This window comes from Rhamphochromis longiceps, linkage group LG12, assembly GCF_057381845.1.
Source record: "Rhamphochromis longiceps isolate RC_006_pf linkage group LG12, R_longiceps_female_GT1.1, whole genome shotgun sequence".
Lineage (NCBI taxonomy): Eukaryota > Metazoa > Chordata > Actinopteri > Cichliformes > Cichlidae > Rhamphochromis > Rhamphochromis longiceps.
The window spans coordinates 26,703,226-26,715,435 of NC_140568.1; the positions used below are offsets into that span (position 1 = coordinate 26,703,226).

Below are 12,210 nucleotides of genomic sequence, written 5' to 3' on the forward strand. Positions count from 1 at the left end.
TGCAGTTTGAATGTGTGATTAAACTTTAGTTAATTAAAGATCATCCATTTCAGTTGCCCTGTGTTTTTCAGGATCAACTTTACAGTCGGCCTCTACATTGTTCGATAATCATTTAGCTGGGTCTGTGTGTGAAAGTGGTATGAAACAACAACTGATCCTTTTGCTTTGTAAAACAATATAACAAAAAACAACAACGGCTGAGACAATAAGCGGGGAACAGGATCTGTTTCCACTGTGGTTTGTCTGACAATCTTAAGCCACACTCTCATTGCTCAAAGTCCCCCACAGGCTTGAGCAGGAGCACAGGGACTCTGTCATTTTGGAAGAGTACATTGGTTGAAATGAATGAGGGCAGGTTCCCGGTCGGCTATTAGTGCAAAGGACGCTTTTCTAAAGGCTAAAACGGTATTCCGTTTGTACTGTTGTTTACACAAAATAAACAAACCCTTCAATCAACACAAACTCTTACTGTTTGATCAGTAAGCACGGTCAGAATTCGTTAAACTCAAATTATGCCCAAAATTACAGTTCCTGTGTAGTAAAATGTTAAATTGAATAAAATCTGTTCAAATGAAATGTATCTGATTGGTATATATTCACATTTCCCTTAATGATTTATTATTTGAATACATTAACCGTTGATTAGATATATTTCAGTTACATTTTACTCATGTTTATCGAGGCTGAAGAAACTGTCTCAGCTCTCAGGCCTGTTGAAAAGAAAACCGTTTCGCAAGTTGGCAGACTCTGTCAAGAACAATGTCCTTAACCCCTCGGTGCTCAAGGCCCCTTCACTGTCACATGTGATGTGAAGGTCATACTCATCGTGCTTGGCTTGCTGTAACAGCTCCGCGGTGATCACTCATTCTGTAGGTGTAAAAAGAGCAGTAATGTTAAGCCTTACATGACTAATGCTTTGGTAAGTCCCACCGAAAGCTGCACAGGTAATACCTCTGAGAACTGGAGACTGATTGCTTCCTAGTACTGCGGCGCACTATACATTGTTGTCCTCACTAGCTCGGATTGGCCGTGCTTTACAATGTTTCGGATATGTGGGGACATTTTTTATTTCGAAACCTTACCAGGCAGCGGAGCATGTTATGAACTCCATGTGCAGGAACAGCTGCAGGTGCAAAGAGTGAGCCGAACTATGCGAGCTGGTCTGCTCGCGGCAACAACAAACAAATAAATAACTAAATATAAGAATTAAATTCTTGATTAGAGAAGAATTCCCACTAGAAATAAGTCTAATTATCTGCCAGTACAGATGCTTTAGCAAGGTTTCTTGAAACAAGAAAAAATATGTAGGCTTCAGAAAAGTGAGATTAGTGATATAACAATTCAAGTCAATACAAAGCACTGGCATGCATCCCAAGCACTGTATTAAGTCAAATAAATGTAAGATGAATGTCAGTTATTTTATTGACGGTTACTTTCTTTTATGAGAGTGAAAATCTCTTGAAACCGGAGATTTTCTCTGTGAGGTGTAAGTGAAAAACAACACATTATAGCAAGTGATCAGGGATCAAACCGCCAACCCTACAGTTAGTGAATAAATCTCTCTACAAGAGTGTAATATACCGTGTTGCAATCAATACAATGTTACCGTCTTTAACGTGACAAGTGTGGAGTGCATTATAGCGAAGAACAAAAGTTGTGAGGGGGGATCAATACCGTCCAACACTGTAACATGAATTATTGTCAGAATTATGGTAAAAAGTCCATCTATAAAACGATGCCTTCCTTTGAGCATTTGGTCTGTTGTTGATTATATTGTTTCACATCTCATCTTTGAGTTGATGTATGTTTAAAGGCTAGTGGATCCTCTTATCCAGAAATGTTAAATATTTATGTTTTAAGATAAAACAACCTTGATGATTTTGTTAAAAAATAGAAAATAATAACGATACTGGGTAAGGTTTTTGAGGGAGCGTGTTGCCTTTTGCAAATTAATGTGCTGATGTTGACACAACACCAGTATTTTGAATACTAATGTGACTTACCAAATCAAGTGTGATTATTAAGCAATTACTATGAGGGAGGCACAAAACAAGTTCTCGCAGCTAAAAACAGTCTGAAAAGACAAATGAAGCTTGATGTGCATGCAAAATGACTAAACGGGATTTGCCAAATAAGTCAGGAAAATAGACACATTCTTAAAAAAGTCTTAATAATCTTTTACAGCCTGCTGTGTAATATTCTCAGAACAAGATCAGGAAGAATTTACAGCTTGATTATAAGATTGCACGGCTTGGTTAGATCTCATACTTATAATAATTGACATTAAACCCAGCAAATGGTAAACATTAACAACCTCTAGGCAGGTGTCTGTCAGTGCACCTTCCTAGAATAGGAGCGCAAACTGGTGGAAACACTGCCTGACAAGTCAACTTGAACCACCTTCAGATTTTACTCTCGTATTGCAGTTCATTTGGAGAAATGAGAGTATTTTTAATATGTCCACTCATAACTGGTTTAAATGCTCCTTAGTCTGTGTGGACATACATTTACTATCTTCTGAACTTCAGTCTCTTTTCCTCTTTTTTAAACACTGGAGTTTAGTTGCCACGTAACAGCTCAATGCTTCGTGAGGCTGTTATTTAGCACTAATGAAACGTAGCTCAGCACAAAGATGCAGTAGTTGGCTGTGAAGTCAATTAGTCCTCATTGCTATTATAGGCTTGACATTAGTCTAGGCATGCGTGTTTTGATTAGAGATGACAGACGACTCGCTGCTATTGGACTGCCAGACATTCCTCACCCTTCATCCCATGGGCGAAGCTATTGAAGCTGACTGGAATATGGAAAGCTAACAGCTGAGTGTTTTTGCCAAGTTGCCCTTCATCTGCAGGGAAACCTCTTATAAATATGACTGCTCGGCATACAAGGCCGTATAAGCCCCAATAACTGTGACATGCTGCATTATATATATAAGGCTCTGCTGCCAATATGTTATTCCAACACTGTATATCATGGCAATAATGCCCAAACTGTTGGCTTTTACACACAATGGCCTTTTGTTGTGCAGGTTATTTATCGCGCTGGTGTGAGGTTGTACAGAGCTGGTGGGTGAGTGCATCCAGGGGCTTGTATTGTTAGGGAATCAGTGGCTGTTGTTTGTGGAGCTGGGAGGGTTTGTTAACAATGCCTTTTTCATGTCCCAGAGTGCGTGCCTGTCGGCAAACGTCCCCTCAGAGTTTTTGTTTGTGTGTGGTTTTGTTGTTGGTTTGTCTATGTGGATCAGGGTCGGCGAACATAACCCTCTCATTGTGTGCCACATCCAAATAGACCCCTTTTTTTTTTTGTCGGATACATGTGAGCATTAGTGAGTGGGTGTTTGAATATACAGTATGAGTGCAAATAATTTAATGCTGGTGTGTGGAAAGTGCCGAGCCGAAAGGGGTTTACTGCCAGTCCTCCCTAATGGAGCCTTTCACTCTCCCTCCATTCATGTGACGGTATGGTGACGGAGAAGGGGGGAGCCAGGGATTAACGGGGTAGAGGCAGTGCCTTGTTAAAGAAAAAGAAAGGGTTTGAGTGTGTCGATTGGATTAACTTGTTTGGGCTTATTAAGAGGGGAGACACAGCAGCTTGTTAAAAGCACTGCATGGGGCGTCCCATAGTGAGACTGCAGGGTCACCATTCAATTAGGCTGAAGCCACGCCCCCCGCTTATTGTCGAGGCTGTCTGCCAGGCTCCCGAACCACTGCTGGGAGGGGAAATTTTCACTGCTGACGCTTAAGACGATTAACTGTAGAAGCTTGATGAGAAGTTTTCTGTAAACTGGTAACAACAGCAACATTAACTAGAGCTGGAAAATAGTTTATTTTGCCCGCTAACACTGGCAAAACATGAAATCAGCTTCTCGCAGATAGCGGTGCTGATGTTGTATCATACTACAAACCTTTATTTTGCAACACACTGAATACAAGAAAATTAAATAAGATACATCCAAGAATATAAATTTACTGTTTCAGTATTTCTTAGTAAAACAATGATCATAATAATAATAACCCAGTGGGAATAAAGTATTAAAATGAGAACAAAAAATTATTATAAATAAGCTTCTGTATATGGCTATCACTTACGACTTCACCTGTTTCTTCGGGGAAGGAAGGAAGCAGTTTCACTCTACACAGGTGAAGTGAAATAATAGAAGCAGAGTTGACAACAAGAAGTTATGTTGCTGTAAGTGCAATAAAAGCTTCCCAGCAAGTGTTACACTGAACGTAAGTGAGTGAGAGCGAGTGCGCTGCAGCTGAAGCGTAGTGTAGTAAACACGGGACAAAATAGAACTCGAGTGATTGATTGGAGCCATTATGGCCGTAACCAGTGCAGCTTTTTGTCAGAATCGGGCTGATATCCAATCAATACATTGTTAATTATTCCAATCAATTGTTACAAGAAAGCGGTTACAGTTATAGGAGCCACGGACTAGTTTAGTTAGGTTTTGGATATGGCAGTCAAACCTGTTAATCACCCCAACAGCCAGATGCTAGCTTTCAGTCTTGATACGCGTGCCCTGTATTAATACAGAATGTTGCTGCTGGAGATGCAGACTGGCTTATATGAGCGTAAATCCTGTGATACTGATAAACTTTTCATATAGCAGTAAATAAGAGTTTACACATGATAAATGCTGTTTAAACACAAACAGCTGCAGAAGTGCGGTTCACATTTAATGCAAACGTATTTTAAACCAGCACCCATCTGATTACACAGTAAGCCAACAGTTCAGGTTGGACATGCATTTAATTTGGATAGTTTTTGCCGCTTGAGATATATTTTTAGAGCCATAAGTACCCGGCCCTGAGGCTACTTTAACTTTAATGTATTTATATTTATAACCAGATCAGCATTTTTGCACCAGCAAAGAAATAACCTTTGTTCATAAATAAACTCCTGAAAAAATGAACACTGCATGCCACCGGCACATAGAGCCAGCATGATAAGCACATTGCTGATCTTGATTTCTGATGGTACAGAAATCAAGGTCAGCAACACCTGATGTACCGTGTTAAAATAACCGCAGGTAGTCAAGACTGATGAAAAGCGTAATGTGACAGCAGCGTGATGAATCAGACGAGGACTCAAATCAAATTGCACATGTTGTCTCCAACATCGTTTCTCTACTTCAGACTAAAACACAGTCTGAGAGTTTTTAAATTAAAATAAAATCTCTGTTTTCAGTGCCCCCCAAAAAAAGGTAAAGTAGTTTGGATGTTAGGCAAAAAGCCGCAAAAGTTTTACATTTTAATTTTAAGATGAAAACCTGTTAGCACGGACATGTCCTGGGTATCAGCTGCCTCACTCTCTCTTTCACCTGGAACATGTATACCTCAAAAAACACACGCACACACCGTTCATTCATCCATGACCACCCTGTTACACCCCGCACTTGGCAGGATGCTTATCTGAGCAGACAGCTTTGGGCGCAGGGAGCCATCTCTTCTGATCTCCTCTGCAGTTTAAGAACCTTTTAACTAAGAAATAGCCCTCTGCCAAGCCCACCGCCTCTTGATTCCGGCTTATTCCCTCATCTCATGGGACTGATCTTCCGCCCCCATTGCAAACCCTGCAGCAGCGTTAGCAGAACGAGAAAGAGCCGATAGACATCCTGGCTTTTGAGATATCCCTGCACTGGTGTAATAGGAGACCTGTGAGTGGATTTGATGAGTGAGTGAAGTGCAGGTGGGTTTTTTTGGGGGGGGGGGCAGTGAGTGTGTGTGCTCGCACATTCTTCAGCAGCTCCACGGGGTTTGACCTCAGGAAGACAGGCTGTTTTTTTGGGCAGCTGGACGATGGATCACAGGGTTTTAGTTTGGAGATTATTTCCTGCCACTGATAGACATCTGCTAAGTAGTACAATAACCTAATGGGAGGAGATGAGGGGAAAAGAGGGACATGACAAACAAGCTGAAGACTTGCACCTTCGGCTTCTCTCTTAACGGCAATAATAGGGGAAAATTGGTTCTTGAAATTGAATTGAAAAAAAGAGGGTCTCTTTCAGCAAGTATAATGCCTCCGAATACATTTGGTGAGCAGCAAATGGAGAAAAATGGAGGGTAGTTAGACGATTGTCTTTTATTTCAGAGAGGGGAAAGCGGTGGCGGTATCCCCCGTTAAGACTAGCTTTTAGTCTCAATCTACACCATGTGTCCCTTTCCACTCTCTCAACCACTATCTTTGAACAAATGGACTGTGAGGATGGGCTTGTTGTGAAATTAGTATCCTCACAGCGAGGACACAGAGAAAGGATTATGTGAATAGCCAGTAATGAGCTCAAAGTGCCAGTGTGTTTAGGCCAGGCCTGCCTGTGTGTGAGAGGAAATGGCACTGCAAGCGACCTTTTTTTGCTCAAGCACCTGGCGAGACAGAGAGTGGCCCCTCTCTTCACTGCAAATGTGTGTGAGAGAGGAAGAGGGAGTGGAGTCTTCGGAGTCTAAAGATGCAGTTTACTCATATTTATTAGAGAGATGCATTTTTAGTGAACACCCTTTTCACACCGACAGGCTAAAAGAGTTGTTTTGTGCTGCTTCTAAAATGCTTTAAAAATACATGCGAGTGTTAAGTGCATTATACAAGCCTCGGGGTCTGAGGTCAAATGTAATTTCTTTAAAACTGTTTTATTTTTTTATTTTTTTAAAAGGCTTTTTATGGGTGAAAGACTGCATTCTGGGCGGGGAGGATGCATTTAACACCTGTTTCTGATCATTGCCTATTCAAACCAGGGAAGTCATTCAGTGTTAATTACAGGCAGCTAGATGTGTTTGCATATCGTAGTTCCTTTCTGCATTTTCCACCCTCACACTTCTAATCAAATTTTGCTTGAATCATTCGAAAAGCTAAATGGCTGTAGAACATTTGGATGCACTTCTTAAATCTCCTGTTTTTAAAAGGTAAAATATATGTGGGGAATTTCACAAGTTTATACAAATACACCTGTAAATACAAATCGAAAGTTAATTACTGCCAAACTTAGAGGAAGGATTTTGTCTATAATTTTCCTCTTTTTCACCTAAACTGTGCTGGGGATGTTCTGTTTTAAGGCCAGATAACGTAGCACAAATTTGCATTTGTGCATTTGGAAGTCATTGTCACAGATATTCAATAAAAGTTACAAAATTGACTTTGTAAGTGTTTGTCATAACGTAGCCTGCTTTAGATGATGGTTTTTCACTTTGGTCAAATATTACAGGAACATTGGGTCATTTACAAGCTTGATTTGTTTGGATTCTTCAATGACTGGTTTAATTTTTTGACGATTTTCACTGCTGGTCTGTGTTTTGCTTTATTCTTTAAATGAATGAGACAGGAGCCGGCGCTTTGCTGCCATTAATTTATCTTGTAATCATTGTAATTGCATTCTTTCATATTAAAATGATAATCTATAAAACTAAGTAATGGACTGATGGCAGGTGGCTAAATGTTCATTTAGTGATTCACTGAGAAAATAAATAACAGGGGACAAGCCTGTGACAGGCGCATGAGAAATCATTTTTCAATAATCTGCCACGCATCATGGCGGGAGACGCTGGCGCTGACAGCATAGATGAAATATTTGCCTCTGTTCTTTGTTTTAATATGAGAGGAGACCAGCCCAGATGGAAACAATAGTGTTTTATATTGATGCATTTTGGACAAGACATTCAAACACAGGCTGAGCTAAGATTAAGGCCACAATCCTTTTTATAGACACAGCCATTATCCATTGTAGGTGAGACTGGGCTGCAAAAGTGTTCAATACAGCGAGAGCGTGTGGTTCCAGGAAATGAACGGTATCTGCTGAGTAAACAATGGTGAAGTGAATCTCGATCCTTATCATATAAAATCACTTCTGGAACCTCAGCGGTTTGCTTTAGCTGTTTTCATCTGGCCTATAAAACCAGTAGAAGTAATCAGTCATCATTGACACTCATAAGTTTCTAATGAATGATAACCTGTATCTGCATAATATATGTAAAACTGTGTCCTGTGCTTTCCACTAGGACTAGGATGGGCTTTTTCAGAAGAAACTAGCAGCAACTGCTTCCCTGTTCCTGAGTGAAGGTGGCTGTGGGGGAAAAATGGAAGTGTAGAGCTGGAGATTTATAGCCTAGAGGGAGATTGATTAGTGCCGTCACTAGCCCTGATGTACGGTTGGCAGTCTCCCCCTCCTAGCCCATCGCATTTGCTCACACACACACATGCAACCATACGGTTCAACACACGGCTACACATACATGCAGACACCACTCAGTCCCCCCCAGGCCTTTCCTGACAGTCCCCCAGAGCTGTTGCATGTTAAGTTGTTGCAGGCAGACTGCTGTTTTCTCAGCATTCCCATTTTTTATTTTTTTATTTTTTTTTTAGCTGTCCATAGATAACGCCATCAATCACCACGTACACACTGGCCTGGAAGGAATGTGTCTCAGTGTGCCTGAGTATTGCTACTTTGTGTGTGAGCCCGTGTGTTTGTTTTGACGATGGTTTCATGGACAGGAGATGCGGTTGAATGGCTTTGTGGATGTGCTGTTTGAAGCTGCAGAGTGACTGGCCTGGACTGTGCTCTGAACCCGTGTCAACTGTGGTGCCCCGATGCAGGTGTGTGTTTATCATTCAACACACAGCTGAGGGGCAGGCAGCCGTAGGCATGCTTTACCAATTAAATCGTGAGTGAGAAACCTAGCCCATCTAGCCCAGAGTGAGTTCCTGCAGCCTTACGAGACACGGCCATGACCTCGAATCATCCTGCTTAATTCACTGCAGTGTTCCTCTTTTTCTCTTTCTCTTGCTCCTTTTCTACTCTAGGTTGGCCGCAGAACTCCCCCGGCTGTTGTACTGTGCCCACCTCGCCATGCTGGCCTGTTTGCAGAGGAGGCAAAACCCTCAACCCCAGCACCCAGTGTGTGCCAGCAAGACCCTGGAGCCACCACAAGCCCTTGGACGGAAATGTAAGTTAACAAAGAGAGGGTGCGATGGAGGTCAGGAATTCTTGCCTGAAGCAGTGGAATGAGAACGACGTTTGTGTTTGATCTTCATGCTGAAGGACAGAAACTTGTTGTTAACCCTAACTGAGAAGTTACAAAAAATAGACTTTTCAGTTTCTGTTGTTGGCACTATTTTCTCTCAATACTCTGAGGAATTCTAAACACTTTCATTCACTTTGCACTTAGGCCTTGGAATGCTATGTTGTTTGGCTACTCATTGTGAGGGAGGCTGTTTAGCAGTGCTGATTGTGCAGTCGTGGCAACAGGGCCGAACAGACAGTGTTTAACGTGCCTCAGTGGCCCTGGGTGACCCTGAGGGTCTGTAAACATTTACAGTGTCTGGCCCTGGTTGTGCCGGCCGCATGTAAAGTGTGACAGCTGCTCTGTTTGCTCCCTAGCACCACCCTCTGTCCACCCACAAAATGGTGTAAAGGGACAGAGATGAGCCAGGGCTGAAAACCGCTAAGAGTGCTGGCGAAACTAGCTCTAACCAGTTTGGGATTAGAGAGAGCTGCAGCGGTCAGGCCTCTGGAAGGTGAACTTCTCGTTAACTTTGCTGAAGCTTTGAATAAGCCTTTTTTGTCTGACAAGTGGAGGAAAGGTCTTTCCTGCTTATTTAACACTCCTAGACTCTTTATTGGCCTTTGTTTACATGGCAGGGCTACGAGCTACCTCAAGCTGATTAAAAAGGTTGGCGGATGGAGAGCAGGGGAGTACTAACCTTGCAGTTTTTACCCAAGCTTACAAAGGCTTAGTGGAAATAGAAGGATCTGGGCTTCTTCATCAGAGGAGCATTGTATCAAGCCTTTAACTAGCCCTGTGAAAGGCTTGAAACTCTTGATTGGCGAAGAAATGAAGCACTGCCCAAATTCTTTTTCAGCTCCTCACTGTCCAATTAGCTACTCTTCAGCTCAGCATCACTTTCCAAATTCCTTATGCAGAGGAGAGAAGAATCATAAACAAAAAGGTGACTGTATAATATATGTACTCAGACTTTTTTTGTTGTTTTTTCTAGTCTGTGTGGATATGGAGGTGTATAGATGTGCATGAAACAGGGAGGAACAGAGAGATAAACAAAGCCTTGGGTGCATTTGGAAGGTTTAGCTCTTTAGATTAGTGAACCAACCACAAATCGCTAATGAGGTTTTAGAGAAAGAGGCACAGTGAAAGGGGGAGGGGGAAGGAGAAATTGTGAAAATAAAATTAGTGAAGGTAAAGATGAAGAGGAAGGGAGAGAAATGGAAGGAGTCTTCAGCAGTCTTCTTAATCGATTCCCTACTTCCAATTTTGCAGGATTAGCCCACTTCCTCTCAAGGTCCTTTATTGAAGAGCAGCCAGTGGGAGTCAGGACTCAAATCAATAGAGAAAAAGAACAGTCTCCAGCTTTCCCTTTGCCCTCCCTCTCGCTGACCCTCTCTGTCTAACTCTCCCTGTCACTCCCTCTCCTTCTCCACCTGTTAAACCCTTTGATTGAAGGACTACTGCAGTGACTGACTTGAGGTTCATAATGAGGATGTTTGAACATAATAACCTCCTTTCTGTCCTTGGACTGGAGGGAGGGGGAGGCAAGTGTTGGATTTCCACCATCGTGCACCACTTGGCCTCAATAAGGCAATTGTTTGTCCGGGCCTAGAAAGGCTGCAGAAAAGCAGACAGTGGGTCTGGCTGCAGAAGTGGGCACACTCAGGTCACCATGCTGAGCAGGTCCCATGACTGATTGGTCGTGGCCAAGTTTGTGCCAGAATGGAAAGGGTTTGTGGGTAAAATGACAGGGCTCTCAACAGGAAGCTGAATATAAGAATACACCCTTGAAATGGACAGTAAGTAAAAGTGCAGGAGGGGGATTACGTGGCAGCGAAGGTAGAGGCGAGCTCTGTCATTTGCATCTGGTTTCCTTTACACAAAAACCTGTCTGCATGTGTATGTGTGGGTGTGTGTGTCAGAGAAAGTGGAGGTGGGGTGGCAGAGCATTGGGATAAGAGGGCGAGGAGGGTTTTAGAAAAAGCCCCTGCATGCAGATGCCGAGTGGCTGCACAGTTCATTGATGCGACTCCTATTGAATCCCATTAAAAATCCCTCATACCCTCAATAAAAAAGGACTTAACTGGCTCTACCATCAGCTGGAAGCGTTCAGATCGGCTCGCCAGACAATCAATTTCCCCCAAGCGCACAGAGCTTAGCAGGAGAAACAGGAGGCGGAGAGCGGGATGTTTCCATTATCACAGCCCGCTCTGTGTCTGTGCTCAGGAGGGTGGGGTGAGGTACTGTAGAGCGGGGAGAGAAAGGAGGCAGGAGCAGAGAGAGAGACGGGGAAAGACAGACAAGTAGAGGAGAGAGAGAGAAGCAGAAAGGGAGACAGAGAAGCTGGCTTTTCAAAAAGCTATTGACCGCCTGCCCTTAAAAATATCATATTGGATTAGCCTCACAGGGCAGCCTTTTGATAGTTTTTTTCTTTGGCCGTAGAATTAAAAGGAGTGCGGAGCATTACTTGAATTATAAATCATAGGCACTTGCTTTCACTGCGCCCAAATTCCGCACATATGTGGCTGCACTCTCCAGCGCCAGCCCCTGTCATTTTTAATTAAATCCCCCCTTATGGGTGACATTTGTAGCTTGCCCCCTCCTTCGTCCTCCCCCTCCGCGTCTATCTACCACTGCCCTATATGGAGACATGAAAGGCAGAGACGGCAGCGGAGCCAGGACCTCTCATCGTGTTGTGCCCCACAGAGAGGGCACCCATCCAGGCAGATGAGAGAGAAAGGCCCTGCAGGGGGAGAGGGGTGAATGGATGCCACTGACCCTGGCCACCCTCAGCCGGTGGTGACCTCCCTCTCCACCCATTCCTTTCCTTGATCATCCTTCGATGTGGTCCGGAAGGTCCAGGGAACACGGGTGAGCGTTAAAGCCCCGCTCTCGGAGGGGAACGGGAGGCGGACCAGTCCAGTGAACACTGAGATGGCTGGACAGGAGGCCCAGCAGCCCCCACCACTACCCTGCCTCCCCTCTGTCCCCAGACAGCAATTACTCTGTCGCATGTCAGCTAGAGAATAACAGGTCCAGAATCCTTCACTTGAGTAGTTGATGGGGGTATTTCTGCTGGCTATTTTCCAAAATAATATCTTTTCAAATTTCAGCAGGTTTTAATTTGTTTATTCATTCCTTAGCAGTTGCGTTTGTGCCAGCATGACATTTTGTAATGATGCAGTTGTCAAAATGGGTGTGCATATTTGCACATTTTGTG

At 43.2% G+C, this 12,210-nt stretch overlaps 1 protein-coding gene across 1 annotated transcript in view; it reads left to right on the forward strand.

Moving 5' to 3' along the window:
• Window positions 1–12,210, forward strand: part of fam222aa (family with sequence similarity 222 member Aa) — a 48,098-nt gene that overhangs the window by 18,965 nt on the left and 16,923 nt on the right. The window contains exon 2 of the mRNA XM_085425455.1: window positions 8,791–8,933. Coding sequence (XP_085281581.1) covers window positions 8,837–8,933 — 97 coding nt within the window. The 5' untranslated portion in view covers window positions 8,791–8,836. The remainder of the gene's footprint in view (window positions 1–8,790; window positions 8,934–12,210) is intronic.